Raw genomic sequence first — 26,888 nt, 5'->3', positions numbered from 1 at the left:
ATAATCTAATGAATTCAGATCTTGGTCAATTATACCTAGGCTGAATATATGCCTTACACAACCATAAGACCAACTCATAATTAAATTATTTTACCAAAATAGTTGTACCTGCTTTTTTGTTGTTGCAATAATCACTGATCTGGCTTTCAGGTTAGTCTATAAAAATGACCTTTTTGTAACACATTTAACCAGAACCATGCATAATGCACCCCCACTAATAATGTAGAAAATTACCACTGGTCTCAAACAATCTCTCAAGCCAAGCCCACGTGCTAGCGATAAGCCAGCTAATATTCATAATTTAAAAGTTTAGTCAACTTGGATCTAGGTATAATTTCACAAGCTCTGAATTCAGCAACAGTTGCTATGAACATAACCTTATGCCCGAATCCATCTGTTTAAAATGGCATTCTAGCCTTTCCACTTTGTTCAGATGTTGATATCAAAAATGGCCTACCTTATTTCTCAGAATGAGAACGAGTTGCCAATTCCTTATATAATTGTCTTATGATTATTGCACATTTATAATACACAGACTAAACAGCTAGTATAATAATCTTTATTTGACTAAAAATGCTGCTAGCGATACGTGGTACCGTAATGCGCACAAAAACTGAGCATTCATTTTCCAGAATGTTTTCATTGGTACATCCATTTTAGTAGTGTCTGCTCTGCTCTAAATTTGAGGAGTTGAAACAAACAGGTGATGGTAGGAAAAGGTTAATGTCTCCTCTATTACAGTAAAATATTGTCTCCATGTGTTGTGTCCATATGACCGATTCTGTTGGACCAAACCTTAAATGAAACCGTTTGTCAGAGAGGAAGAAGTGCTCTCTCATCTTTGTTGTTGTGAGTGGTAGGGGGAAGGGATTGGGAGAACGAGACGAAGCGAGAGGTTTCACTCTGGCCAAAATAAGCCTAATGGGTTTCTATGCGCTTATTTTGAACTTAAGCTTGTCGCCTGCCTTCCCCGCCTTTGGGACAACGACTCCCATTGTTAAAGCGGAGACATGAGCATCTCGTAATTATATACAAATCTCTGGTGTAAATGGGAAGGTGCACAGCACAGATGGAGCGAACAAGACCAAAAAGACAACATGAGAACAAGAGGACAAACGCTCACAAAAATGAAAAATTATTTAAAATAAACCTTGATTCATTTGGCATATCACGCAAAAACATAAATTCGAATTAATTTGATATATCGCTCAGCCCTATGTAGAATGTCCGAGATTTAAAACAAATGCATTGTAGTAAGCATTTAAATAGAAATGCCATTCCATGGAAGTAAGCTTCAATTCAACATTATTTTTTTAAAGACCCTCCAATGTGGCCACCAGGAAAATTGGCACTGCGGCACTGCTTTACATTAGTATGTCTATTCTACCCGTTCTAATTCTGTGCACCATCTTCCTTGCATGTATCCATGCTAGGAAATGGGGATAGCATGGGTGTTTTATGGGGTAATATTCAGTGGTTTCTGTCCTTACCCATGCTCTCCTGGGTGGGTCTCCTGCGAGGGTTGAATTGGGAGGGGTAGAATTGGGAGCCAGACTTCAGGCCCGAGGGTGACAGGGCATCAGGACTGGGCATGGGCATCTCACTGGGCATAAAGCCCGGCTATGCAGGAGAGGAATGAGAGAGAAGGAGAGAAGACAAGGTTAGACACACAAATACTGCATGGGAGATTATCCCAATGTGGAAAGAGGATGAGAAGGTCGACGGGAGGAGGGGGGAATGGGAGAGAGGAGAAAACAATTCAGGGATGAAGGAGAAGATGGGACAAGGTGGGCAGGTTCACAAGGACATCAGTCAGAGGAAGAGAGGGTAGCTTCAGAGGGGACACAGAAAAAAAACATTTGACACGTTGGAAGAGAAGCGAGGTCAAGAGAGGAGTCTGATTTTACCTGCGCTACAAAGGAAGAGTAGGGTCCTCGCTCACCTTTCCCTATAAAAACAAGAGGGACAATCAGGGCAGCGCATCGTTAAAACCTTTAAAGCCACCTTTTACGCATGTCCAACACATTAACACCCCCCCCCCATATATCTGCTGCCTGCCTGTTGTGTGGTGCTGTATATGAAGTGTTGTATTTATGGCTTTGGACAGGCGCAAAACAACAAATTGGACCATACCATCATACCCAACCCCCCCCCCCCCCCATCTCTCCTCTGACAGCTCAGCTGAGACACACACTATAGGCCACACTAATCCTCTGGCAGAGGTTTGTTTGTGCTTGGGTGCACCTAAACCCCTAACCCCCTTCCAACACACAGCCTAAACACCGTGTCCCCGTGTATGCTCCTAGTCACCTCCACACACATGGAATGCCCCTGAAGGAGGTCTCTCATATACAGTGACAGTAGGTGAGGTTCTCTCGCACACACAGTCTCTGTGTCCTCTGAGACACACATACAACTGCATCTCTATTCACTCGTGTGCATTTCAATTTGCGCCCCTAAAGACGCATCATTACGCAGTCACTTCTCCTGGTCATTTATTGTAAATACAGGGTGGCTTACTGCAGCTCCGAAAGCCACACAAGACCACAGGGACCTGTTAGTGGGTTTACTTTGTCTTGATGGGGCCGTCAAAATCAGCTGAGATTAATTACAGGGTTGAGGAGAGAACCTGCTCCGAGGTCTAAACCACAGACCAGGTTGGAGGAAATATATTCAGATTTCCTTACCAACGATCCCCGAGCCGAACAAGGGGGTGGAAGCGAGGCCTTCGTGCTCGTTGTAATGAGCTCCTTCGCCATAACCCTGGAGGGAGAGAGATAGAGATAATATGAAGACTTAAAAATCAATTGCTGTGTCTTAAACAGATTCAGTATGCCCATCTTCAACCAAACGCACTGCGAATGTGGGCTCTTTGGGCTAATCTATGCTTAGGGTTGGGCGATGTCAACCTTTGTACTATCGGGATTATGTACCCATAAAACATTGTGACATACGATGCTAATCACCCCTATTGGCCAGCCCCATATATATTTTTCTTAATTTTTACATTTACATTTAAGTCATTTAGCAGACGCTCTTATCCAGAGCGACTTACAAATTGGTGCATTCACCTTATGATATCCAGTGGAACAACCACTTTACAATAGTGCATCTAAATCTTTTAGGGGGGGGGGTTAGAAGGATGACTTTATCCTATCCTAGGTATTCCTTAAAGAGGTGGGGTTTCAGGTGTCTCCGGAAGGTGGTGATTGACTCCGCTGTCCTGGCGTCGTGAGGGAGCTTGTTCCACCATTGGGGAATAATACAACAGCAGTTGGGCTATAGTGCAAAATGTAATGCAACTGAACGAATCATAATGAAAGATAGTTTTGAAAGCCTGGACAGAGGCTAAGTGGAGGCAATGGCAAATCTTTTCTGATATTCCTTTCTGGTGGAGGAGCAGAACAGGTTTGTGTGTGTCGGTCTGGCGTGCACATGATGGAACAGTGACTGTCTGATGAGGAACGGGCTGTCTTAACGTAGTGAGCTAGGTTATAGGCCTACATCACGGGACGGATAAAAGCACTCTACCGTCCTTATAACTGGATAATAATTGCTTTATTTTCCGCAAAATAAATAATGTTGTCCGTTCTATACCTCATAAAGCTGTGATTGAGAAGAGCCTATGCTATAGAGTTTCATTTTTTGTTATTTTTGAAAGCCACAACAACTTTGGGACAATGCCTTCGTATGATAGAATACTTAGGAAATAAGCTACTTGTCATAAAGCTTTTAGGATAGGCCTAGTAGGAAGATAGGTTATTTGGTTTTCAACCTCGCATTAAGGGATTTTCCTGGTCCGCATGGATCATTTATTTCTTAAGATAGACAGAGGACTAATAATGAGAGAGAACAAAATCTCAATAGCCTATAGAAAAATTGAATGACAAGTTTAAGCTTGTGTTTTTAGGCTATTCAAATAACTTTGAGCTGGAACTCCGTTACATTCACTGTTTGATCGGGAGAAAGTCACGCATTAAACAAAAAGAGAAGCCTTCAGTCATATTTATAGCCTATGAAATGGAGAGAGCGAAGGGAATATAGGAAGAAAAAAAATTAAGTCAGTTGTAAAAAATGTAAATACAAAAATGGTTTAGGCTATAGTCTAACGCCCATGCATCCGACAGAGAAACAATATTGTCTGACCGGAGATTGTGTGCTGCTTTGGTGAAATTCTCCACTCTGTCTGGCCTACATTCCTCTCGGTGTTCTGTAGGCGAGAACATTAATTGAAATAGGCTATAGCAAATAGGACTAGACAAATTACTCAATGTCACTTGTGTGCTGCGCTGTGAGACTGTTTTTCCTGAGCAGCGCCAGTCAAGTTCAAATAGGCTAAACCATTGTCTGTCACATCACGATGTCCTCATCATTGACGATTGCTGTTAAGTATTAACGATGCTATCATAATATCGCCCAACCCTAGTCCAGGTAAGTCATCAGGGCTCTAAAGCACAACCAAGTTGGTCCCATATACAACTAAATACTTGGCTGTGCGACCTGGAGTTTTATTGAGAGCACCAGTGCGATTAAAATCCCCCCCAAAAAATTACACGAGTAACATTATTTTGCCGCACACTGCTCGAACAGATTTTTCCAAAACAAGAACATGGCTGCTTTCCACATTCCTTCTAAATATGAATTAACATGTTCTCTAATTATACTATTAGTTTGTGTATATGGCTCTCTGATTTAGTAGAGCTGGGCGATAAGGACAAAAATCCATGACCCATATTTTGTGATAATGATAAGTCAGATAAATTACTTTTTTAGGGGGGGGGGGGGGTGTTGGAGCTGGGAGATAGACAAAAGTCATATCGTGATAAATTTGACTATTTTGCTGGATTAGAAATACGTAAAAGAAAAAAATAAGCTATTTGTTTACATTAGTGGCAGGGACCTAGACAATTTTTACCCACTGCCATGTAAGACAACTGAAACGGTAGCCTATGATTCAAAAAGTAAGCCATTTCAGATTACATATCCAGGGAATGCATGATTCATATTTTGATGTGCAACCTGTCAAAATAGGATCCAGAATGATCAGATTTATTTTTGGCTCTTCAGAGAATTTGCCGACATCTTTGTGCATATTGGCCTATAAAGCCACCTGATGGTACTCAAAACATGATTGTTGCTATATAGCCATGTGGGCTAATTTAGTCATCTTAAAATGTCCCAAAAAAAATGTCCAGCTCTAGGCATAGGCTACTTGATGTAGGCCTATTCACTGCAAATGGGGCACTCTGCTACGCGGTGCATCAAAACCATAGAAATAGATACTCACAGAAAGTTGTGATTTTCCCCTCTATAAGTGGAACTGTAGTCTCACTGAAAACTGTATTTTTCCCGCAATTGCATTTTGTGCAACGGTCATATGCTTGTGCTTCTCAGAATGCATCTCTCCCTCGTCCATGCACACAGTGGGGAGAGGGAGTGAGTGGCTCGCTCACACAGCAGCCGACAGTGAAACAGGCAGATACTTTCATAGCAGGAGTCAACATATAGCCGATGCAGTTACTGTTGACTAAATAATGGTTTTAGAACAATCTACAGGAACATAGTGTTCAAAGCTGCCATCAAGGCAAAGGGTGGCTACTTTGAGGAATCTCAAATATATTTTGATTTGTTTAACACTTTTTTGGTTACTACATGATTCCATTTGTTTTATTTCATAGTTTTGATGTCTTCACTATTATTCCACAATGTAGAAAATAGTCAAAATAAAGAAAAACCCTTGAGTAAGTAGGTGCATCCAAACGTTTGACTGGTACTGTATGTACATTGCCTTGCGAAAGTATTCACCCCCCCATTGGCATTTTTCCTATTTTCTTGCCCTACAACCTGGAATTAAATTAGCTTTTTTGGGGGGTGTTTGTATAATTGTATTTACACAACATGCCTTCCACTTTGAAGATGCAAAATATTTGTGAGAAACTTACAAGAAATAAGACAAAAAAAACTGAAAACTTGAGTGTGCATAACTATTCACCCCCCCAAAGTCAATACTTTGTTGAGCCACCTTTTGCAGAAATTACGGCTTCAAAAGTCTCTTTGGATATGTCTCTATAAGCTTGGCACATATAGCTATTGGGATTTTTGTCCATTCTTCAAGGCAAAACTGCTCCAGCTCCTTCAAGTTGGATGGGTTCCTACTGGTGCACAGCTATCTAAATCATACCACAGATTTTCAATTGGATCGAGATCTGGGCTTTGACTAGGCCATTCCAAGACATTTAAATGTATCCCCTTAAACCACTCGAGTGTTGCTTTAGCAGTATGCTTATGATCACTGTCCTGCTGGAAGGTGAACCTCATCTCAGTTTCAAATCTCTGGAAGACAAACAGGTTTCCCTCAAGAATTTCCCTGTATTTAGCGCCATTCATCATTCCTTCAATTCTGACCAGTTTCCCAGTCCCTGCCAATGAAAAACATCCCCACAGCATGATGCTGCCACCACCATGCTTCACTGTGGGGATTGTGTTCTTGGGGTGATGAGAGGTGTTGGGGTTTGCGCCAGACATAGCGTTTTCCTTGATGGCCAAAAAGCTACATTTTAGTCTCATCTGACCAGAGTACATTCTTCCATATGTTTGGGTAGTCTCCCACATGGCTTTAAAAAAAATATATCTTTAAGCAATGGCTTTTTTATGGCCACTCTTCCGTAAAGTCCAGCTCTGTGGAGTGTACGGCTTAACCTGTTAGGGCTAGGGGGCAGTATTTACACGGCCGGATAAAAAACGTACCCGATTTAATCTGGTTACTACTCCTGCCCAGTATCTAGAATATGCATATCATTATTGGCTTTGGATAGAAAACACCCTAAAGTTTCTAAAACTGTTCGAATGGTGTCTGTGAGTATAACAGAACTCATATGGCAGGCAAAAACCTGAGAAGATTTCATGCAGGAAGTGGCCTGTCTGACAAGGTGTTGTTCTTCTTGCCTCTGTTTATTGAAGACTGAGGATCTTTGCTGTAACGTGACACTTCCTACGGCTCCCATAGGCTCTCAGAGCCCGGGAAAAAGCTGAACGATGTCGAGGCAGCCCCAGGCTGAAACACATTATCGCCTTTGACAAGTGGCCGATCAGAGGACAAAGGGCTTAGGCGCGTGCCCGAGTCGACCCCGTTCTTTATTTTCTTTCGTCTGTTTACCTAATTGCAGATTCCCTGTCGGAATATTATCGCTTTTTTACGAGAAAAATGGCATAAAAATTGATTTTAAACAGCGGTTGACATGCTTCGAAGTACGGTAATGAAATATTTAGAAATCTTTTGTCACGAAATGCGCGTGACCCTTATTTACCATTCGGATAGTGTCTTGAACGCAGGAACAAAACGCCGCTGTTGGAGCATAACTATGGATTATTTGGGACCAAACCAACATTTGTTATTGAAGTAGAAGTCCTGGGAGTGCATTCTGACGAAGAACAGCAAAGGTAATCCAATTTTTCTTATAGTAAATCTGAGTTTGGTGAGTACCAAACATGGTGGGTGTCAAAATAGCTAGCCATGATGGCCAGACTATCTACTCAGAATATTGCAAAATGTGCTTTCACCGAAAAGCTATTTTAAAATCGGACATAGCGATTGCATAAAGGAGTTCTGTATCTATAATTCTTAATATAATTGTTATGCTTTTTGTGAACGTTTATCGTGAGTAATTTAGTAAATTCACCGGAAGTGTTTGGTGGGAATGCTAGTTCTGAACGTCACATGCTAATGTAAAAAGCTGGTTTTTGATATAAATATGAACTTGATTGAACAAAACATGCATGTATTGTATAACATAATGTCCTAGGAGTGTCATCTGATAAAGATCATCAAAGGTTAGTGCTGCATTTAGCTGTGGTTTTGTTTTTTGTGACATTATATGCTAGCTTGAAAAATGGGTGTCTGATTATTTCTGGCTGGGTACTCTGCTGACATAATCTAATGTTTTGCTTTCGCTGTAAAGCCTTTTTGAAATCGGACAGTGTGGTTAGATTAACGAGAGTCTTGTCTTTAAAATGGTGTAAAATAGTCATACGTTTGAGAAATTGAAGTTATAGCATTTATGAGGCATTTGTATTTCGCACCACGCGATTCCACTGGCTGTTGACTAGGTGGGACGCAAACGTCCCACCTTGCCCAGGGAGGTTAAGCTACATCCGTTAATGACAGGTTTAGAATATCCATCACACAGCAATGCAATGTCCATAGACAAACATTGGCAGTAGAATGGCCTTACTGAAGAGCTTAGTGAATTTCAATGGTGGCACAGTCATAGAATGCCACCTTTCCAACAAGTCAGTTCGTCAAATTTCCTCCCTGCTAAAGCTGCCCCGGTCAACTTAAAGTGCTGTTATTGTGAAGTTGAAACATCTAAGAGCAACAACGGCTCAGCCGGGAAGTGGTTGGTGGCCACACAAACTCACGGAACAGGACCTCAGATTGCTGAAATGAATAAAAATCGTCTGTCCTCGATTGCAACACTCACTATGGAGTTCCAAACTGCCTCTGGAAGAAACATCAGCACAATAACTTCATGAAATAGATTTTTCATGGCCGAGCAGCCGCACACAAACCTAAGACCACCATGTGCAATGACAAGCCTCGGCTGGAGTGGTGTAAAGCTCGCCGCCATTGGACTCTGGAGCAGTGGAAACGTGTTCTCTGGAGTGATGAATCACGCTTCACCATCTGGCAGTCCGAAGAACGAATCAGGGTTTGGAGGATGCCAGGAGAACGCAACCTGCACCAATGGATAGTGCCAAATGTAAAGTTTGGTGGAGGAGGAACAATGGTCTGGGGCTGTTTTTCCAATGTTCGGGACTAGGCCCCTTAGTTCCAGTGAAGGGACATCTTAACACTACAGCATACAATGATATTCTAGACAATTCGGTGCTTCCAAGTTTGTGGCAACAGTTTGGGGAAGGCCCTTTCCTGCTTCAGCATGACCATGCCCCCGTGCACAAAGTGAGGTCCATACAGAAATGGTTTGTCGAGATTGGTTTGGAAGGGCTGGACTGCTCTCCACAGAGCCCAGACCTCAACCCCATCGAACACCTTTGGAATGAATTGGAACGCTGACTGCGAGCCAGACCTAATCACACAACATTAGTGCCTAACCTCACTAATGCTCCTGTGGCTGAATGGAAGCAAGTTCCCGCTGCAATGTTTCAACATCTAGTGGAAAGCCTTCCCAGAAGAGTGGAGGCTGTATAGCAGCAAAGGGGGGGACCAACGCCATATTAATGCCCATGATTTTGGAATGGGATGCTCAACAAGCAGGTGTCGACATACTTTTTGTCATGTACATTATTTTTTGTGCTCTTCAAATTTTATGTGGTGCTCCTAACTTTGTTAAAAGCACCAGTGCTACCAATTATTTTTTATTTTATTTAGAGCCCTGCTAGTCATATACTATTAGTAATATCCCCCGTGTAAGACATGTCCATGCTGATCAGTGTGTAGTCACTCTAGTGTGTAGTGTACAGTATGAAGTGTGCAGTGCAGTGTTCCTTTACCCGTCCCTGGTTGAAGGAAGGGCTGTTCTGTTCTCCTGATGCCCAGGGGCCAGGACCGCTCCGCTCATCTATACCTAGAAGATGGAACGCACAGGGTTAGACCTGCTCACTCAGAACCCTGGAAAGGGAAAAGAGATAAGGAGAGAGGGAAAGGGACCAAAACTAGTAGTAGACTGGTAGTCTTTCACCAAACTCCAAATAAACCCCTAGTTCCTAGTACCCTCCCAGAGCATTTGTAGGTTTGAGAAGTTGGAGATGTGACCAAAACGGAAAAAAATCCACCTAGCCAATCAGAGGGCAAGGGGGGGTGGGGGTCCGTTAAGATAATGCCAATACCTATCTAGTATCTAAGATGTACACCAGTACCTAGGGAGATAGGCGATACAGGCTAGAAGCCAATATGCAATGGAGGGTGACCCAGTTAGGAAGCACTGCTGCTTCCTCACTGGCTAGAAGTGTTCTAAATAACCTTTGGCTGAGCGCTGCTACTTCAGCTCCCCATGACAGCTCTGCCACCACACTGTCACTTAGTGTAGCTATGAGCTGTAGGAAGTTTGAATAATTAACACCCAGTATGAGCCTCCTACAATCATCCTCAACATTTGTCATTCTCCCACTCTCTCCGCTTCTGTCCAACGCAACGCAGTAGTTGTTCAAATCCCCATCCCTTCACACCTCACTTCGCATGACAACGGACTAAGGAGTACACGACTGACAGAAGGGACACACGTCATGCATGTTGTCCCTGGTCAAAGGATTTGCATTGAAAAAGGGGAAGTAGGGAGAGTGATTTTAAAGATTGCTGAAGCAGAAATTCCTGCCCCCCTCCCCTTCTCTCCTCTCCCTCCGTTTCCTCTCTTACCGCTACCCAGCATCTCTGGGGGGAAGCTGAGGCTTAATTGTGTGCTGATTTGCATAATTGTGCATATTAATGAGGCTTCGCTCTATGAATATTCATATTTTTGTTTTGTTGTCTAATAAAAAAAATGGAAAGGGGCGGAGGGGAGCAGGCTGGAAGCACGACTGGATCAGCCATCAAGGAGAATGATGGGTCCAGAGAGGAAAGAGCTGCTATATCACCGTGACAACTGATCTATAGGAGAGATGGCAGCAGAATCGCAGATGAAGGAGACGAGGGGTTTGTTGCCTCAACCTGACTGTCACTCTCCATGTCCAGCAGTAGAACAGACTCAGAGAGAGGACATGTACATAGAGACATATGGACCAGTCCTTTCCCCTGCTGAACTAACACCAGTGTTTCCCCTTGACATTTCTTAGGTGGATCGCAAAGGCAACAATTAATGAAACAGCTCCCACAAATTGTGAAATGTGCTGAATATTGTGGACCGATAAATGAGGTTGGAAAGATACTGTAAAAATGAGAATGCCCTTTTAGTGTAAGAGCTGTTTGAAAAGAATGGCTGAAATTTCAGTCTTTTGGTGGGATAGAGTTTTGGCCTTACATGCAGTGAATTAGTTAATAGACCAATACATTTTTTTTTTTTTTTTAAAGACTTCCAAACCTCTCTGCCAATAACAGCTAATTCTCAGTTGTTTTCCCCTCCCCACTCAGTACTGTCTGGGAGTGGTCTATCAAAATTATTGCTTGAGAAATTGCCCTTTGCTAAGAAGCCCAGTTTGTTTTCAATTAAAATGGTAAAAAAGTAACAATCACAGTAAGGTACTTAATTATTAACCAGAAATGATTTGATAGCGATAAAAGCGGCTGCAATGGACCATTAAATATCTCCATAACTCTGTCGAGGGCTGCCAACAAACATTATCAGGACATCTTAATCTGGTGTCCTGCTACTGAATCAGGCCAGAACTTTATAAGCCACTCGCTCCCCCTCACGTCAACACCGTGAATAGGCGGCTAAAATATGGTCATCTGAAGAATGTGGAAGACTTAGCATAGCCGCTGGGGTAGGAAATGAACATGGTGGGTATCCCTTACTGCTCTTTAGGAAGACGACAGATGGAAGGCAGGGGGATATAGACCTGAACTGACACCATGGAGATCCACAAAGGCACGGGAGTAATAGGGAGCTCTGCAGGTAGCTAGGACCTCACACCTCGGGTTATTCATGTGTTCTCCTGAGGAGAGGAAGGGTCGACAGGAAGTATGGAGCGAATGGAGAAGAGGGTGTCTGGAATGCATGGAAGGAAGCGCTCTCCTGGACCATCTGGGGTAAGTAGTAAGTAGCGTCACAACTCTTATTGCAAGGTATTTTAAAATGGCTGGTCCAGGGATTTGGACTGCATTGAAATGTATGGACGGGGAGCTGTGTTTCAACTGGAGAGAAGAAGAAAAAAGACAAAAGAGGAAGAAAGTTTCACACCACACAAATTACTCACATTGAGTGAGGGAGAGGGCAAGTGAGCAACTCTGAAGTAAAACATCATTAAAATTGCTTTCATGCATATTCATTAGGACCACATTTTCCTACTAATTAACAGATCTGCTGATTAGTATAAAGGAGAGAATAAGTGAGAGTCGTCTAAGTAGACTCATTTGTTTTCCTCAAAACTTCAAATGGCTTCCTCCTGCAAGTCGTTACCATGACAGCCTGATATAAGACAAATAGAACATCAGAGAAAACCACAGAGCTCTTATCCACAGAACCCTGGTAGAAGAGAGGACCCGGTATTAAACTCCACTTTCTAATTATACGGATTAATTTAACCAAGAATCTTGAAAATAGTTGGTCTACTATGTTACCAAGCCATTGCTGATGACAACAACCCCCCAAAAAAACATGAGGCAGGAACTCCACACCTTAACCTCTTTTATAGGGTTTGCCCCCCAGGGATAGTTCTGTGACTGAGTTAAGAGTGAGTGAGAGAACGTCTCAGCACGTTAGCTCAGAGAGTGAGAGGGTTGAGTCAGGCCAGACACATTCACTAGCGAGTCCCCTTTAAACCCGGGTCTCACCACCCCTTCAAGCGAGGCTGGCCTATAATTACCACAGGAAGAGATACTGGAAACGACCAGTCAGCCTGAGTCACAAGCTATGAGGGTACAGGACCAACACACAGGGAACATGCAGCACAAACACACTTTGTTTTTATAGGATAATGCCCCGGGCACTGATTGGTGTACAGTCTGGTGTCTACACTTTCTTCCTTCCTTTCATCCCAGCCCTGTATGACAGAAATGTGAGACAACCAGACAGAATACTTATTAGGCATCGTGCATTAAGGAGTGTGATTATGATTTAGGGAATGTCTACAATGGATACGCAACAGTATCTTGTGTGTCATACGTGTCTGAAATGATTAATAAGAGCCAGTGTCACTATGCTGGGAGGACAATATTCAACACCAACTTGAAATTACAAATTTGAACATGATTAGGCATGGTACTTTCCATATTGAAGTTATTTTTGAATCATTCAAGTTAGAAGCTACAAGCATATTCTGGACAATGTATCTTATGTTTAAAGCTCTGTGGTTTGATCAAGTCTGACAGAGTATGCTTCTATACTGCACAAGGAATCCAATTCATGAGAAAATCTGATCAAGTCACTGAATTACCAAATCCAAATTTCCATTCACATGATGGAAAGTTCCTAAAGAACGAAAAGTTTATGCAAAATGCATACGTTCCTCTTTTGCATTTTCAACCCAAGCCAGAGTTTAAAAATACCAGTTCAGAATCTCAGTTTCTGCTCGCCAGTAAATGAAACTTGGTTGGAAGTTAGTTTACACCTCAAGGGATTTGCACATAGACACCCAAGGTCAGAGAGAACTAGCGATGCATGACAACAACCGTTCCTACGGGTAAAGATCTCCCAAAGACACAGATCTGTGATCAGCTTACCCTTCCCCCCAGAAATTGACCATATATCAATATCTTGGGTCAGGCTAAACTCATCCTAATCCATGACAGCACACGTCAAACCTTTTCCACTCTACAGGGACGAGCACCAAAAAAAATACAAATAAACCACAGCTCATCTAAATCAAATCTAGAAAAAAAAAAGGCAAGGCAGAGCAGATACTAACCAATGCTACCAAGGAGATGGTAGTGCAGAGAGACTAGGAACCTTCCCTTATAGAGCCTCTTCCTCCCCATTGTGAGAGGATGGGTGGGGGCCTTCCTGGGTGAAATCATACACTGGGCCACATATGCTGCCTGCCTATCCACTTCTCTCTCTGCAGCCTAGGCCCTTTGTTTTGGCCTCTGATGAGCATTGTGGAGACCTGTGCCGAGGGCTGCCACACAATACCAGGAGCAGCAGTTGGATTGAGAACAGTAACGGCCTTTTTCTGTAAGTGTGCACCTTTTGTCGCTACAAAAGAAAATGTAAGTGGCCCTCAAGCTTAGAGAAACACCGTAGTTCGGTTTCCACGCTTCACCTACTCCATCCCTTTCATCTGATTAATGCTACTTTAATATCCTGTTTCTTTTCAGTTACAACCTGAAAATACCTACATCAACGGTTCAGGGATTCGAGGAGGGTGAAAGAAGGTGATTGGAGGAGAAGGGGGGGGTGAAGGAAAATGATTGGCGGAGGGGAGAGGGTTTAAGAAAAGTGGCTAGAGGCCGAGAGAGAGAGGATGCAAGTTGGATGTGGAGCATGGTCTTGTGTTGATCTCGGATGGTTATCAACAAGAGGAGATGGGATCTATTGAGGGAGGGTAGTTGGTTGGTTGTTTGGGGGTGAGGAGGAGCGAAGAATAATGGAAATAGTTCCCCCCCTCCCCACATGGTGAGAGATGGGGAATTTGGGGGTGAATAGGGTCATTTCCCATCCCCCCTCCTGTTTGAACACCCTCCGTAGAGTGTGATGGAGAGGCAGCAGCTGAGGTGAGGGCAGGGACACCTGGAGGGGGGGGATGGGAAGACTGAGGCTGCTTCCTTTTCTTTATGAACTTGATTAACAAACATCTGGAAGGAGAAGACCGGTGGAATCATATCCAATCCTTCGACTCATCAGTGGTAATGAAGGACAGTACGCCATTTTAGCCTATTTGGAGTATTGATACAGCTACTGTGATTTGACCTCACTGACAACACTCCCTACGGGGAGTGAGAGGAGGGACAGTTGGGGGGTCAGAGGTGGGACAGTGGGGAGGGTTCTCGGAAGACAAATAAGAAAGTGTTGTTGAAAGGGTTGTAACAGCCCAACGATGTCATGCTGTTCCTTAAAGACATATATAGGGGACCGTTACAAAGCAATAACACCCATAATGAAACAGCTTCAGATGAGATGTAGGGAAAAGGTGGATGTTGACCATTTTAGATCATATGGTCACATATGAAGACCATGTTGGTCAAAATGTTGTTGAACTATCACCAAGGTGACCTGAAGACCATGTTAACCGAAATACTTAAATGATTGTACCATAATTAGGCTTTATTAAAAATCTAATTGGGAGCCGTAAGCATTCGGTGGGCATTTATTTTTGTATAAAAACCAAAGGCAGGTCTTACCGGAGCCTCCAAACTGGCTGCTGGCTAGAGTGGTGGGCCTGATCTTCCCATTTGACACCGGTGGTGCAAACATCTGAAACAGAGACAAACACTGGGTCAAAAACATTAAACCAGAAATGGGGTGTACATTTTATTTTTTAAGTCCTGGGGCCATATCCGCAAAGCATCTCAGAGTTGGAGCGCTAATCTCGGATCAGTTCATACAACCTTATTCATTATGATGTAAAAGTCCAACCTGATGCTTGAGCAGTACTGTGGATATGGGCCCTAAAGTTCTAAAAAAAAAACAAGCAACCACTTCACTAAACTAGTCAGTAGTCATCTTCATTAGACTACAGGAACCCAAAGCTGCTCTTAATAGACACCAAAGTACAATAACAACGGTTACATTACACCTCTGATGTTACATTGTTTGGTGCTAGGCGCTAATTTAATCTATCCGATAGAAGGATTTAGTCGTCCTCAGTTACAACAGACTCCCGCAGCTGTCAGCAGTGTGAAGCAATCTAAAAAAAACATGCCAAGCTATGAGTTAGTCATTGACGCGAGTGACTCACAAAAACAGCCCAATGACAACACTGGCTGATTAATACCGTGCTATTAACTTTATGTACTAAACCTTTTATACCAAACAATACAACAAAAAACACTATTGTAGTTAAGAGACATTTTAGCAAATGGTCTTTGGCATGTCTATCTTTATGGGTTTGGATTTATACACCGTCTTGTCTTGACAACAAAATGTGTTGAAGTGTTTCTGTGTACATAAACTATTTATCTAAAATAATACATTTTATCAGTCTACGTTTGTTCCCTGCCCATCCCATTATAAGATACTATGTGTATTTGACTACAAACAACCTATTATATATTCGAAGGAGCTGTTCTGGACAAATATATTCTAGTATTGGAAACAAAAACATTGCAGGGCTGTTGACCGCAAAGATGTCTTACCGCGCTGAAATCCAGCAGGTCGCTGAGCTCCTTGTCTGTTCCCACTGTAGCCATTCTCTGCTGCTGTTCCTTTGGCCCTCGCAGTCTCAGCAACTGAGGGGGAGAGAGAGCGAACCGATCTTTAGTGGGATAACAGACCAACCGGCAAAGTCTAGAGCTGGGTTGTCAAACTCATTCCATGGACGGCCGAGTGTCTGCTGGTTTTTGGCTTTTCCCTTTCAATTTGTATCCAATTAAAGATCTACACAACCGGGTGAGGGGAGTTCCTAACTAATCAATGACCTTAATTCATCAAGCAAACACAAAGGTGGAGGGAAAACCCACAGACACTCCGCCACAGTGGAATGAGTTTGACACGTGGTCTAGAGCAGGGGTCTCCAGCAGGTCGATCGCCAGCCACCAGCAGCCCACCTATGAGTAGCTCGCCAAACAATTCTGAAAGTACATGCAATTTTCACGTGTTGCAGCGTAAAAAAAAACCGGTCATAAACAAATTTAGCTTCCAGCTAATATCTAATCAACACGACATCGACATTATTCCACCCCTGGGGGATAAAAAAGAAGCCAAACCTAACAGAATATCTGCCAATAAACAATATCTGCCCCTGTCTGCCTGTGTGGTGTGTGCGTTTGTCTGTGTGTAGACCATTGATGCGATAAGCGTCTTGTGGGTTGACAGAAATACCTTCCCCAAAACCTTCTCAATTAAATGTTAACTGCAAAGTAGACTTACCTGGCAGAAGTATATCTATATCATGAGTAAGTACATAAATCAATATATTATTTGTTAATTTGCATACTTTGCCATGAAATGAGTAGCAGCCGTAAAGAACCATTGCTAGACCTGCACACTAGACAGCACATTCCTCACTCACTAGATGTAATTAAAGGGGAAGTACACTCAAATCTTCCCAAACTAAAAACAAATGGTCTTCTGATGTGATTTAAGCATTGGCATGGACACAGGACATCCAATTTCATTGTTTCTCTATGAACAATAGACATTTTGAGCGGAATATTAAAATCTAATATCAGGAAAAATAAAAGATAATTTTTTTGGGGGGGGGGTATAAAACTGAATTTGTGTGTGGGCCGGGGCTCTCAAAGTAGCTCTCATGCTAGAAAAGGTTAGAGACTCCTGGTCTAGAGGCACAAATAGTTGAAAGACAGAAGACAAGAGAATCAGAGTGACAAAAGTATGAAGTCAAATCTTACTCAATTGATTCCTGTGGCAAGGGTACATTTTCAGCATCATGATTCAAATCCACAAACAAAATTGCTTATTCAGACACCAAGATTTCTCTACACAAACCATTAACTTGGTTGCAACCACTTTTTACTGTGTGGTTAGACATCTCTTTGTAATGGATACTCCACATTACAATTCCCCTTGTCGAACATTAAGTTTACATTTGGCAGAGCATGTAGGTGGCGGTCTACGTGATAAGCGACCTTGTCTGAGACCTGAAGACTGAAGTTTGCTCCCTGAGCAAACAAGGGGCTCCCACGCATAGGCTTTAGTTCAGCGGGCTAACAGTCTTGGGGATACAAAAGGAAATCAGGTTTGATACCCGGTCGGCCATCATGGTGAAAATGTGACGAGCGTCGCATCGAGTCAGCATGATATCACTTGACTTCTGTATAGAATGACCAACATTAGGGTTGGCAAAACACACAAAGCACCCTTTACACACACACATACTTCAAAAAGGCCAATAAGGGGGAGGATGGCACAAATATAGCCTACTAGTTATTTCACTGCTACAAGTTTCCTGCTCTGTTATTGAGTTAGATGATGCAACTCTTTCCCATTCATTTGGAATTGTGGACTGCAGATTTGTGCTACATAGCTCAATCTACAAAACAGGTGGTGTGGAATCCCTTAAGGTATGGAAACTACTGGCAAACTTACACTCTGGGATGAACTACTGGCAAACTTACACTCTGGGTGAACTACTGGTGATGCTTTAATCAATGGGTATTAGAGGTTCTGAGTGCCTTTATCAGAGATCTAGTGTCACAAACTCTGGGCTTTCCCCATTCTAGCCCACATCAGTCAGCTATCTGGAGTATGGCCTCTGGTCTACCACAAATCCAAAACTCGCCTCCTTCCTCAGCCCTGGCTGCCTCTGCAACCTAAGAAACCAACCTGCTTCAAGAGTCGTTCTCACCAACAACAATACCAGCCTACACATCAAAGGCCATTACATATGGTATGAAATATCTGAACATTACCAGCACAGTAACCCAATGAGTTTATCAAATAAAGGACCTAGTTGTTCTGTTTCACAACATTTCCCCACTTGTACCTGATGAACATAACTCAGGTTTCAAGTGTTTTCCTCAAACTTCAGCCAGAGTAAGGTTTAGGCTACAAAATCTGTATTCCAAAATCAAACACGATCATCTAAGTAGGCTAATGAACAGCCCAGGGCATCGACAAGCACTGGGTTCTGGTTGTATGAAAGGATTTCAGACACATCAAGAACAAGAGCAGCCTATGTGTGCTGAGCATCAGTGTTGTTGGTGACGGTGAGTGTGTCTTCCCTCGAGGGCAGCATCTGAAACACTACCAGGCAGGCAGCACCCCATGGCCAAGAGCCAACACACAAGAAAGTGCAAAGATAAGAGGGGGCCTCATGCAAAACTCAGTTTGGTAAACTTGTCACTGTGGGGAATGTAATCATGAATATGATAGTTATATAAGCCTTTAAAAAAAATACAAATACTTAGAATCACATAATCAGGATGTTTTTGGATGGACATGACTAGTATAAGGAATACACTAACACATGCATTACTACTGAAGAGTAGTATGATCTTGTTGGTACAGAAAATCATGCTGCAGCAGACGTTCAACAGTTGCCTGACAGTTCTCTGCATGTCCCATTCGCTGCGGAAATCGGCTTCCTCCCTAAAATCGAAGTTCCATAATGGGCCCCACTGACGACCCCCCTCAATACTTAGGCCTTCCCGGTCGGCGAATCTAAATTGTTTATGCGGATTTCAACGGAATCCCCCGAGTGCAGGTTTTACCATAACAACAAAAGCTTTACGTCAACCCAGAAATGATTGTTCAGTTCGTGCGTTTGGGATGGGTGAGAAACCGGTTGTGAATTAGCTGTTGAATACACAATACACACGAATTCTCCACCGGTCTGTTACTCTAGAGCACAAAGAGAGTCAGGCCCTGATAAAGTTTGTGATAACGGCTAGAACAATGGAGTAAGAGTTGCTCTCCTTGCGTATTCAATTAAATGTGCATGATGGAAAACGATAATAAAATGTGTCGAACCGTGCGTAAAGAATATACATTGCTTATGTCCATGTTCACGGGGTTCAACGCGAGAGAAGAGGGTGGGGGAAAAGGGAATTCACTGCCAAATGCGAAATAAACAGAGTGGAAAATGTTGAGGAGCACATAACTGGGAATTGAGATAAATTAGGTCGTACGTGCATTACAAAATAAAATGTAAAATATCAAAACAGCCTATTTGACCCATAAAAATAGAGGCATGCATGCGTGCCTTTCTGGGCGCAACTTTCCTCTACACCACGAAGTTTTCCTCTAAATACTTAACCAAATGTCGAACCGCCTAAAACATTTAGTTTGTTATTCCAGAAAATGTTGACACAGAAAGGCCAGTAGTATCACTACAATGATTTAGCCGTTCGAACTGGCATGTTGGGTTACTTTTAAACTTGACAATGTTGTCCAAAGTGAACAAAGAAGTATTTTCCCCACAAGGCTGCAAGTAGCTAGTGTTACTGCCCAAATGCTGCATGCTCGCTCCCATGGCCCAGGCCGGACAAAAATTCAAGACCCCGTTTTCTCCGGCAGTGCTACTCACACAACTCATTATTATTATTCGCTAAAGTTGCACAATGCCCCCCCCGCAAAACATATGCCGGTCAATATAATATCGTTCACGAATATACATGTGATGTGGTGTGTATTTACCTTTCAGTAACCTCTTTAATTATGTAGCATCCAACAGGAGGGGGGGAAAAAAGAACGCTTGTAGAGAGAAAAACAAAGTTGGGGATAGATTCCCTCTCTGTGCTCCGGACTGGAAATGAAGAGCGAACGACGATATCGTGTCCTCCCAAACCCGTATTGGTTCGTTATACAGGCCACGTCACGAAAATGAAACAATGTTTCCAAATAGCTTCATAACTCTTGCGATATCTCAATCGATTATTTTAGTTGCTACAATTGTAACCATTTTATCTTCCGAGTAGACATGTTAACAGCCTCCACATTGTCGGTTCCAAAAGAGTATCCCTCCGCGGCTTACGAGGCTCGTAAAACACCAGTGGTGTCCGATTTCAAACGCCCTACAACTAAAAATTGCCGTTTTCAATAGACATCCAGTAACACATCGATATGGAGATAAACTAAAATACTGTACAGCGTCAGTGTTATTGTCGTTGCATTAAAATGACATATGTTTTAAATCGCAAACCATGAGAACTACGTCAATTTGCGGAGGGAGACTGCGGAAAACCGAATAGTGGCAAGACCAGAAACAGTGTGAGATGGAACGATAATACCGCAGACGCACAACCAATGGTATGCCACGAGAATCTGATTGACAGTAAGAAAGTCCAAATATATATCGACATTGTTCGTTGGGCCTGCCTCCAATGTTACCCCATCATGGACCCGCTATGGTCCGTGCTATGTACAGCATTTCATTTTTAATAATGTGTTTAACTGCAATAACAGTGCATGATGCAGTTATTGGTAAAGGCTGAACTTGAAAACCATTGCAAAATATGTATCCTCATATTAGGTACATCAACAAGCCATACATATATCCTATTTTCACAGGGCCTATACAATTCAGTCACAAATTCTGTAAAAACAACAACAACAAAACATGAATATAGGCTACTAAGATAATGCGTGAAGGTTAGTAGTATCCTAATCCATTTAGCCTATTATAGACCTAATGTGATCTACCAGCCCACCCTATCCTCCAATAAATAAAAGAGTATTGCAGGTTTAAGCACATAGCCAGTATCTGTTAATAATAATCTAGCCTACCAGTATTAACATTCATTTTACACAAAATGATTAGAGGAGGCAGATCAGGGGTCAGGATTTCTGCTTGTCTTGTGTGTGTGTGTGTGTGTGTGTGTGTGTGTGTGTGTGTGTGTGTGTCACTCCAAAGGCAGCGTTGGACAAATGGCTCCACCTCAGTGGTGTGAAAGTGTGGTTAAAGAGGGGGTTTAAAGTACAGGATGCAGCAGCATTTGCCTTTTATATTGATCCTTTGTGAGAACAGCTTGTGAGCTAAGAAGTTTTCATCTAAGTATGTAACTTATTTTTCTGTCTTACATAAGGTTCACCAGGAGAGAATAGTGCACAGTGTTTTTTTCGGCAACCAAATCTGGACCTGAAACAGAGGACTAACCATCCCTGGTAGCCCTAGCTTATGACTCAATATACATTGGGAGGTGAAGAATTAGTGGACAAGACCACAACAAGAATGTATAGCGTGGGGGTAGGGAAACTGTATGGGCAGCAACATATGTCATGTGTTATAGAGAGACGGCAAGGAGTGCATATAACAGGAAAATGTGTTATTACTGTTGTATTACACTGTGATTAGTATAGACAGACACCTTTTCTCCATTTGGGATGAGGATGATACATTTGTTTGACTGACAACATTCAGATTATTTTATTTGAAGTGCGTCTCATTTCCTATTTCTTAGGTTTTTGGAACCCGTTTTTGGACATCGTTGAGACTTGTGTCACTATAAGCCCACTATGGTAAACCCACTAATGGTGTTAGCCGTTGGCTTAAATCCAAAATCCCTGTCAACATTATTTGTGTCCATCAGTAGTATAATGAAATGGAAGTTTGGATGATTGTAGTGTTCCCTCCACAGGGGCAAGTAGTCTGTTAAGAATTGTCTGAATGAACCAAGGCTTCATCAGTTGAGGGGGGTCGGACACTGAGTAACAGCTGGGTCTGACATGAAGTGTGTATTGTATAAAGGTGTGTGTGTGTGTGTGTGTGTGTGTGTGTGTGTGTGTGTGTGTGTGTGTGTGTGTGTGTGTGTGTGTGTGTGTGTGTGTGTGTGTGTGTGTGAAAAGGGCAAAAGAGTGCCTGGTTTTCCCCTATGGTTTCGCAGGGGGAATGGTAAGTAATACAGACTCTAGACCTGGTTCTCATGAGACAGGTATTTCAGTGGTAAAATCAACAAGCACAGCATGTGTCTGTGGCTCATGTTAGTTTTTGTGTGTTTGTGTATATGTGTGTGTGTTTATGTGTTTCAAAAGAAAAACATATTCAGTGGTATTGAGTTGAGCTACACCTGCCCCAGCCTTCACAAGAATACAGAGCCCACCACATGTGTGGCTTCACAAACCAAGGGTGAGATGTTCACTTCGTTTACTGACCTGCTCTTTCCTCCCTCACCTCGTTTCTACCGTTCTGCTGTTGTAATGATTTTCTATGCCGATTCGAAGTTGATGTTATTGCTGTTATACATTTGTATCTACGTTGTGTTTTTTCCTCCCCTCTCAGCTATGAGAAGTTTATGACAAAAGGTTACCATGTCCTAGATTTACTAGGCTTTTGCACCTGTGGAAATGTCTTACCACTTCTTCTGTAAAAGCGTGAAATTCTGTTTTATGTAAGTATTGCCATCTTTGCACTGTAGCATTGTACGGTGGTGTGGTTTACCTATAGGCCTACGCAAAGTATGAAAAGCTATTTTAAGCGTGGAACCCCATCCTCCTAACCCTAAAGCACCCTCTCCTCCACCCACGCTTTCCTGGGCTCCCTCTCTCTACAGTCGTACAGCTCCCCTTTCTCAGCAGGTAGGCCCCGTGCAGCCACCCACGCATCAGGTACAGTGTGCACAACCTGGGGCTTCCTGTTATGACTATGGTTTCCTGTTTCCTGTAACAAATGCAACAAACTCTCAATAGTGAAGATCTGGGACCAGCTTGCCATAATTACTGCCAAAATAAATTATTACAAGAAAAAACATAAAACTGACCTTAGATCAGTGCAGAAGGGCAACTTAATTTTAAAGCAACAAAATTACTTCTGTGGCAATGTTTGGAAAGAGGTGTTGTTGCCATAACATGCAAGCGAACGATAGAGAGATAGAAAGAGATGAAGATGGGTGGGGGTTGAAGGCTATGTAAGGAGAGAGAGCGAGGGGGGGGGGGGATTAGGGGTGCCAAGGGAGCACTGAAGCAACAATAACAGCAGTGTGTCTGCCCATGGGTGAAGTTACTGCTTGCCAAAAATATAAAATAACATCCTTCGCGCTCAATGACACATATGCTGCCATTGCAACCCCCCCGCCAGGCTACCTCTTGCTCTTTTTCTCTCCATACTGCTCTCTTTTTCTCTCCCTCTCTAGCTCAACGGGGGTCAAAAGAATCACCGTTAACCAGCATGCATCTCTCTTGCTCCCCGTAGCGGGCCTGGCTTGCACCATGCTGTGTGTTTGGTGATGATGTACGTTAATCACTGTTTAACAACAACCACACCCTTCACTCTCTGACAGAGACAACATTCTGCCATGACAATAGACAAAAGCATCCATCTAAGCATTCATGCATAGGCCTATTCACCCTCTAATGATGGACCCCCATTACCCTTTCCTGTTTTCACAGAACGTGATTAGAGGTGCAATATACCTCTCTCTACTCTTCTCTGTCTCTCTTTTCCACTTGCTTTTTCCTCATCTTCCCCTCCCCCTTTCTTGCAGATTGGAATTCATTAGCAATCAAAGGGCTACTGACGAACGCAGGATCTTAATTACCCTCTAATTTGCATATTTGCATATTAATGACTGCAGACTTTGCTGTTTTACTGCCGCAGTGGCTTAGAGCAACCCACCCCCCCATCTCCCTCATAGCCCCCCTCCTCTCTAAGTTCTAGAATTACCCCCACTACACAAACGTGTGTACACACACACAGACTTATATACAAAAACTTGCACACACTCTGCTAGAATCTGAGCTCTTTAAGCTTTAGACTTATCCCCAACACACGCATACACACACACGCTCAAGCGTGAGTGTACACACAAAACCTACACAATCAACATCCTTAGCACATAGCTAAGGTCTGCTGTGGGGAATTTGTTGACTCTACTGAAGTGGCCTTTGAAGGGATATGATACAATTGTTTTTAGACACTAATCTAAGGTCAGGTTTGCTGTTTTCCCTCTTGGTAAGCTGGTCCTAGATCTGTGCTTGAGGGCAACTTCTACCCTGAGCGCCTCTGAATTGCTATACTTCCCCCTAGTGGTATCATGAGTGTTTTACCACAATGTAGCAAACAGTTGCAAAAATATTGCTACCGAAACAAGAGTTTATTTTACAAATTCAGCTAGGTCCCTCCCCGTTTCGTTCCTAGTGAATACACCCCAGGGTACCGGTAGTGAATACACCCCAGGGTACCGGTACCGGTAGTGAATACACCCCAGGGTACCGGTAGTGAATACACCCCAGGGTACCGGTACCGGTAGTGAATACACCCCAGGGTACCGGTAGTGAATACACCCCAGGGTACCGGTAGTGAATACACCCCAGGGTACCGGTAGTGAATACACCCCAGGGTACCGGTAGTGAATACACCCCAGGGTACCGGTAGTTAGTGAATACACCCCAGGGTACCGGTAGTTAGTGAATACACCCCAGGGTACCGGTAGTTAGTGAATACACCCCAGGGTACCGGTAGTGAATACACCCCAGGGTACCGGTAGTTAATACACCCCAGGGTACCGGTAGTGAATACAGCCCAGGGTACCGGTAGTGAATACACCCCAGGGTACCGGTAGTGAATACACCCCAGGGTACCGGTAGTGAATACACCCCAGGGTACCGGTAGTTAGTTAATACACCCCAGGGTACCGGTAGTTAATACACCCCAGGGTACCGGTAGTGAATACACCCCAGGGTACCGGTAGTGAATACACCCCAGGGTACCGGTAGTTAATACACCCCAGGGTACCGGTAGTTAGTTAATACACCCCAGGGTACCAGTAGTTCATGTCATGCCATGAAAGAAAATCCCTTTAGAATTTGCTTTCAATAGTTTTATAGAAAATAAGGAGACTGTGTTCCGTTGTGACAATACATAACATTTATTGACAATTATGACAAGAAAACTAAGTTTATGTTTTTGACATTGTTGAGAAGAAATACACAAAGAGAAGCAAAGAAAGCAGCGAAAGGCCCTCGACCCCCCCCCCCCCCAGGACACAGAAACGCACTTATTTTATGGCAGATCCATGCCCTGCTGTATACATGCTTTTATATACACTAAGTCTTACAAAACATGAAGAACTCTTGCTCTTTCCATGACAGACTGACCAGGTGAATCCAGGTGAAAGCTATGATCCCTTACTGATGTCACTTGTTAAATCCACTTTAATCAGTGTAGATGACGTTTCAAGTTCCTTGGCGTTCACGTCACCAATAAACTATCATGGTCCAAACACACCAAGAAAGTAATGAAGAGAGCACAACAACGCCTTTTCCCCCTCAGGAGACTGAAAAGATCTGGCATAGGTCCCCCGATCCTAAAAAAGTTCTACAGCTGCACCATCGAGAGCATCCTGACCACTTGCAACACCGCCTGGTATGGCGACTGCTCGGCAACCGACCGTAAGGCGCTATAGAGGGTAGTGCATACAGCCCAGTACATCACTGGGGCCAAGCTTCCTGCCTCCAGGACCTATATACTAGTCGATGTCAGAGGAAGGGCCAAAAAATTGTCAAAGACTCCAGTCATCCAAATCATAGACTGTGCTCTCTGCTACCACACGGCAAGCGGTACCGGAGCACCAAGTCTAGGTCCAAAAGTCTCCTTAACAGCTTCAACTCCCAAGCCATAAGACTGCTGAACAATTAATAAAATGGCCACCCGGACTATTTGCATTGACACCCCCCACCTTTGTTTTTACACTGCTGCTACTCACTGTTTATTATTTATTCATAGTCACTTTTCCCCTACCTACATGTACAAATGACCTCGACTAAGCTGTACCCCCACACATTGACTCGGTACCGGTACCCCCTGTATATAGCCTCATTATTGATATTTTGTGTTACTTTTTAATTTTTTGTAACTTTATTTAGTAAATATTTTCTTAAATCTATTTTCTTAAAACTGAATTGTTGGTTAAGGGCTTGTAAGTAAGCATTTCACGGTAACGTTGTATTGTTGTATTCAGCGCATGTGACAAATACAATTTGATTGATTTGAAGGGGAGGTGACAGGTTAAAGAAGGATTTTTAAACCTTGAGACATGGATAGTGTATGTGTGGCATTCAGAGGGTGAATGGTAATGACAAAATATTTGAGAGCCTTTGAATGGGGTATGGTAATAAGTGTCAGATGCACCGGTTTGTGTTAAGAACTGCAACGTTGCTCGGTTTTTCACACTCGACAGTTTATGTGTATCAAGAATGGTCCACCACACAAAGGACATCTAACCAAATTGACACAACAGTGGGAAGCACTGGAGTCAACATGGGCCAGCATCCCTGTGGAACTCTTGACACCTTGTAGAGTCCATGCCGCAACAAATTGAGGCTGTTCTGAGGGCAAAAGGGGGTGCAACTCAATATTAGGAAGGTGTTCTTAATGTTTTGTACACTCAAGTGTATATTACGACAGTGTTTCCCAACTCCAGTCATCGAGTACCCACAACCCTCAATGAGTTGAATCAGGTGAGTTTGTCCGGGGCTACAACAAACGTGTGCGCTGTTGGGGGTACATGAGGACAGGAGTTGGGAAACACTGTATTAGGAGATATAGATATAAATTACTCTGGCTAAGGTGTGTTCATCTCCCAACACAGGTCAGGCATGCATCTCTCCCACAGCCAAACGGATGGAGGGAGCCTGGCCAGGACACAGACACTAGGGCTGCATCTCAATAGTCTAAATGGCATCCTCTTCCAGTATAATTTCCTTTATCTTCACTGATGTGAAAGA

At 43.1% G+C, this 26,888-nt stretch overlaps 1 protein-coding gene across 5 annotated transcripts in view; it reads right to left on the bottom strand.

Moving 5' to 3' along the window:
- Positions 1–20,424, bottom strand: part of LOC115169412 (transcription factor E2-alpha) — a 40,487-nt gene extending 20,063 nt beyond the window's left edge. For 2 of the 5 annotated variants that reach the window (XM_029724994.1, XM_029724995.1), the window contains exons 1-7: positions 19,866–20,422; positions 15,905–15,997; positions 14,951–15,023; positions 9,511–9,584; positions 2,688–2,763; positions 1,908–1,948; positions 1,491–1,620 (exon numbers count right to left, since the gene is read on the bottom strand). In XM_029724994.1, the coding sequence (XP_029580854.1) occupies positions 1,491–1,620; positions 1,908–1,948; positions 2,688–2,763; positions 9,511–9,584; positions 14,951–15,023; positions 15,905–15,958 (448 nt within the window). In that variant the 5' untranslated portion in view covers positions 15,959–15,997; positions 19,866–20,422. Of the gene's footprint in view, positions 1–1,490; positions 1,621–1,907; positions 1,949–2,687; positions 2,764–9,510; positions 9,585–14,950; positions 15,024–15,904; positions 15,998–19,865 lie in introns of all 5 variants that reach the window. The other 3 variants (XM_029724996.1, XM_029724998.1, XM_029724997.1) reach the window with 3 other exon arrangements.
- Between the last annotated feature and the right edge of the window lie 6,464 nt (positions 20,425–26,888).

This window comes from Salmo trutta, chromosome 31, assembly GCF_901001165.1.
Source record: "Salmo trutta chromosome 31, fSalTru1.1, whole genome shotgun sequence".
NCBI lineage: Eukaryota > Metazoa > Chordata > Actinopteri > Salmoniformes > Salmonidae > Salmo > Salmo trutta.
Note: the sequence above shows the minus strand (reverse complement) of the source record. Positions and strands in the feature narration are given on the sequence as shown.